This window comes from Berghia stephanieae, unplaced genomic scaffold (genome assembly GCF_034508935.2).
Source record: "Berghia stephanieae isolate SIO BIC M18660-M18661 unplaced genomic scaffold, UCSD_Bste_1.3 scaffold88, whole genome shotgun sequence".
NCBI lineage: Eukaryota > Metazoa > Mollusca > Gastropoda > Nudibranchia > Aeolidiidae > Berghia > Berghia stephanieae.
Genome location: NW_027629521.1, coordinates 17,169 through 22,500, shown reverse-complemented (window position 1 = coordinate 22,500; position 5,332 = coordinate 17,169). Strand labels below are relative to the sequence as shown.

General features: G+C 34.2%; 1 protein-coding gene across 1 annotated transcript in view; it reads left to right on the top strand.

The window, feature by feature from the left end:
* The window catches only part of LOC144962332 (BPTI/Kunitz domain-containing protein-like), a 17,649-nt gene extending 15,108 nt beyond the window's left edge, over positions 1–2,541 (top strand). The window contains exon 5 of the mRNA XM_078895226.1: positions 2,118–2,541. Within this exon, the coding sequence (XP_078751352.1) occupies positions 2,118–2,278 (161 nt within the window). The 3' untranslated portion in view covers positions 2,279–2,541. The remainder of the gene's footprint in view (positions 1–2,117) is intronic.
* Positions 2,542–5,332: the final 2,791 nt, after the last annotated feature.

The window sequence follows — 5,332 nt, the reverse complement described above, 5'->3', positions numbered from 1 at the left end:
TGGACGTGAAAGATGCACTTCATTACCATCTACAACCAATCAAAGAGACTTGCCAGACACATTTGTCAACTTTTTTAAAGACAAAATCCATAACATTCGTTCAGAACTAGATCGGCATGAACCATTTATAGATACAAATACATTCTGTGGTACCCCTTTAGACAAGTTCCAACCAGTTTCACCTAGTTTCATAAACGAGTTGATAAAAAAAGCCCCCATTAAATCCTGCGACCTTGATCCCCTACCAGCACAGCTTTTGGCCAGCTCCATCGATACATTATTACCATCCATTACATCAATCATAAATACATCCATACTGACTGGCGAAGTTCCATCGTGCTTTAAAAGTGCCCTCGTCAAACCACTTCTGAAGAAACCATCACTAGACTACAATATATTAAACAATTATCGTCCTGTATCAAATTTACCTTTTTTGTCAAAACTTTTGGAGAAGGTAGTTCTTACACAATTAACATCTCATCTTAAGAACAACAGTTTGGAACAACCCTTTCAGTCAGCCTACAAACATCAACACAGTACTGAAACGGCGCTTCTTAAAATCTTTAATGACTTGTTATGTAATGCTGATGCTAACAATATCAATGTATTATGCCTTTTAGATCTTTCAGCTGCCTTTGACACCATTGACCATGACATTTTGTTAAGAAGACTAGAAAATACGTTCGGCATAAAAGGAATTGCCCTTAAATGGTTTACATCATATTTACAGGATCGATGGCAACTGTCGTGGTGAATGGTGTTCAGTCAGAACAAGTTTTACTAAATTTTGGATTGCCACAAGGCTCTGTTCTTGGCTCTGTCCTTTTTACTGTATATATGCACCCCCTTTCTAGTGTGATATCCAGATTCAATCTGAGTTATCATTTTTATGCAGATGATACGCAAATATATGATTCAGCACCCCTTAGTAATTTACAGTTCTTAATACAACGAATTACGAGCTGTTTTAATGAGATTAAATCATGGATGTACCACAATAAGTTAAAATTAAATGATAGTAAAACTGAGTTTTTAATGTGTGGAAGATCGAGTATCCTTAAACAGGCAAATAAATCACTAATTACTCTCGGAAATAGCACAATAGAATTTTCAAATAAAGCAAAAAACCTTGGCGTCATCATTGATAAAGATCTTTCCATGACAAGCCACGTGAATAACACCATACAATCTATGTACATAGAAATGAAAAAAATAAGCAAAATTCGTAATTTAATACCGAAGCATATAACAGAACTTTTAATTAATTCCTTGGTTTTATCTAAATTGGACTATTGTAACTCCCTTTGGGCGAATTTAACTAAAGACAAAATTAGCAAACTTCAGGTTGCTCAAAATAACGCAGCCAGGCTCATTGTACGCAATAACAAAAAATACCCGTCAGCAACTCTTCTTCTCCGTGAGTTACATTGGCTTCCTGTTGAAAAAAGAGTTGCCTATAAGATTTGTACTGTTGTCTACAAATCCCTGAGCACGAACAGTCCCTCCTATATTAAAGACCTTCTAAACATATATGTCCCCAATAGAAACTTGAGGTCAAGCAATGACCAATCAATCCTTGTCAAACCTAAGCCATTGCGTAAAATAGGTGAACAGTCTTTTCAATTTTCGGCCCCGCATTTTTGGAACTCTCTCCCGTCACACGTGAGATGCTCGGATTCGTTGACAACGTTCAAATCTCGCTTAAAGTTTTATCTTTTTACGTCATAATGTTGCAATATTATTTTCATATTTTGTTGTTGTTAAATTGAATTCGTATCACGTTTCCTTCACACTTGTCTCACTGTAATATGTTTTGTTTTATATCAATGTAAAGCGCTTAGAGCCTGTGACAACGGGGTAAAGCGCTATATAAATGCCATTTATTATTATTATTATTAGTAGGAGTAGTAGTAGTAGTAGTAGTAATAGTAGTAGTAGTAATAATAGTAGTGGTCGTAGTTGTTTTCTGATGATCTTGTTGTTGTTGCTGCTGCTGCTGCAGTTGTCGTTACCGTTGTCTAAGTTTAATTTCTTGTTTAGCTATCAGCAGTAGCAGCACAATTTAACCAACTTACTGATATTTTTTCCATTATATTTTCAAATTTTCTATTCTCCAGGCTGCCAAATTCCACAAGATGCCGGTTCTTGCAGTGACGGTGGCCATAAGTTCTTTTATAACCCAGATATTGGAAAATGCCAGGCATTTGTGTATTGTGATGGTAAAGAAACGGGTTTCGATACATTGCAGGCATGTACGGCCAAATGTGGTCCCCAATAACCAGTTAACTTTCCGTAATCGTAAACAAAACACGTATTAAAATTTTTGGCCAGAAAACTCATCTTTCACATATCGATCGATTTAAATGAATCTCATCTTGGTAAAACCTTTCAAACTTGGGACTTCGCGAGGTCTCAGGTTTAAGTGTTTTTGCAAAGATGAGGATAATTCTAGTCGATCGATATTTGAAGAACGAGTTTTCTGACCAAAGTTTTAAATTTGATTTTTTCCAGAGAATGGCAATAAACTATTTCACCACCTACCACTGAGACTATTGATTTGGATTCTGGGTGGGGTTCCTGACCTCCCATAGTGGGCAGGGAGGTACATACTTTGTCTTCTATCCCCCTATGTCTGTTTTCCAACATGTTTTCTGTCTTTGTCTTGGAATAAGATTACTTGGTTTTTGTCCTGGCCCTGGCCGGATACCCTGGCTGGGAGGGAAATAGTCAAATGTATAGTTAGCTTTGGGAGATGATAATTTTTCCCCCTTGTAAATCATCCCTCTGTTATGCACTGTATTATGTTTTGTTTATGCATTGTATATGATTTGTAAACATTTGAGTGTATTCCTCTTTGTGGGAACATGTGCTTGTGCCTGGCATGGATGAGACTTTTAGGTGTCCTCAAACTAAGCACATTGAAAGTGTGCTCTTGGAATCAACATCTGTTCCCTATTTGAACCAATTCCCCTTTGTCTGCCGTATTCATGGATTCTTTTATTGTAGTTCTAGAACTTTTTATTATCCCATTTTCTTCATTTTTACTGGCGCTGATATGACCTTAATGTGTTGGAAGCGGCGTAAAACCCTTAAAAACAAAAACAAATCATTGATTTGGATTAGATAATAAAGCAAATCCTAACTGTACATATATGTTGGTTTGACAACTGACATTCACTTGTGGGCGTCATTTAACATTGGTGTAATGGAGTGCATTCCGAGTTTATGAGTATATCCATTACAACAATGAACCCGGAATGTTAATATGGGTTGTCAGACCTGCATTTAAGTATACGTAATAATAAAATTAGAGATAAATGAATATATAAGTAAATAAATAAATAAATGAATGAAAAAAACCCAAATAAATAAATCCTTTCTTTAAAAAATATAGCATTGTGGAGAACATTGAGCTTATTTGAGTCAATAAAAAAATGATACGGCGCACAACTCTACTGAAAGATTTGAAAATTAGAAATGTATTTTTTACAGATAGATAAACAGATAACTTGATTTCCTTTTATAATTTAAAGTTAGTTTGAAAGTTCGTTGAGTCACACAAATATCATAAAATACGTACCGACGACACTAACATCTCAAAATCAACTAATTTCGTCACTGTAAAAAGTTGTCAGTTTGCGTCATCTATTTATGACATCAAGTATTATTATTACTTCCGTTGTGTTGTTGATTTAGCGGTGATCAATGTTGTTATGCAGTAGTGTGTTCTAATTGCGTGTATGTTTGTGTGTTTGCGTGTGTGTGTCTGTTTGTGTGTGTGTTGTGTGTGGTGTATACATGTGTGGGTGTGTGTTGGCAGTTTTCAGCAAATCGTGGCATTCATAGTGATATTATTCACTTGATCACATGAAGGTATTTCAGTCGCCATTTTGATTCTTTTTTTACTATAAGGGTTAGCTCGAGATCGAAGGATTTTTTTTCTATTAGGGTTAGTCATAAATCTTAGTAAAGGGGAAACATTCCGAAAGCGCCTACATCCCCAGTATTCTTTAAATTTGTATTTTCACCGTTGATCTTTTATCAGGCGTTTATTTATTCAATTTGTCATCATTTTTTTTCTATTTGGGTTAGCTCGAGATCGGAGGATACTTTTTTTTCTATTAGGGTTAGTCATAAATTTTAGTAAAGATGCTAGGATGTTTGTTTTTCCATAAGTTAAGTAAAGGGGAGACATTCCGAAAGCTCCTACATCCCCAGTATAATGTATTCACTTAATGTTAATGTTGCTGCTCGAAGCTCGAAGAAATAAATAATAATGTGACATTGAATGTAAGCTTCAATTTAATTACAAAAACAGATCAAATGAACGTTTCGGGTTTCCCATTTATCAACAAAACAGGATGATTGAAACACCAAAGATGAATGAGACAATGTGGTAGTGGCGTAGTTAAGATGAATAAACAAAACATTGGTTGGCAGGAAATGAGTATGCTCCTTTGTAAGGAAGCACGAATTAAAACAGAATGCTAGATATTTCTAAAAGGTGCGAAATTAATTAAGTGAAAAAAGGGGAGCGGGGAGGAACTGTGTAATGCAGTTTAGGAAGTGAAATATAAAAACATGTAGACTGTTGTTGGAAGATAAATACAATGGAATTGAAATTCCTTTCTTAAAAAAATATAGGCTAGCCTTGTGGAGAACATTGTGCCATTTGAGTCAATAAAAAAAATTATACGGCGCACAACTCTACTGAAAATTTGAAAATTAGAAATGTATTTTTTACAGATAGATAACAGATAATTTGATTTCCTTTTATAATCTAAAGTCAGTTTGAAAGTTCGTTGAGTCAAACCGATATCATGAAATATGTACCTACGACACTAACACTCTAAAAAACAACCAATTTCGACATTGTAAAAAGTTGTCAGTTTGGCGTTTTTACTCAAATCGTCGCATTCGAAATAATGTATTCACTTAATTTCTTTAAGGATTTCAGATCTACACTAAGTTTTCAACAATTTTCATCTATTTATGACATCAAGTATTATTATTGCCCCTTTGATTCTTTCAATGTGATGGTTTCGGGTGGATAATACCCAGGTTTAACTTCTTTGGTCATAAATAAAATAATAATAATAATAATAATAATAATAATAATAATAATAATAATAATAATAATAATAATAATAATAATAATAATAATAATAATAATAATAATAATCTAAAAAATCGAAATTTAAAACAAGAAAATAGAAGTTGCATTAAAGGTAAAATAAGGATTCAGAAAGACCTTATTCAGTGTTATGAATAATCAGGTGGCTCCGTAGCGCAATGGATAAGCTGTCAGATTATAACCTTGGAAGTACTGGGT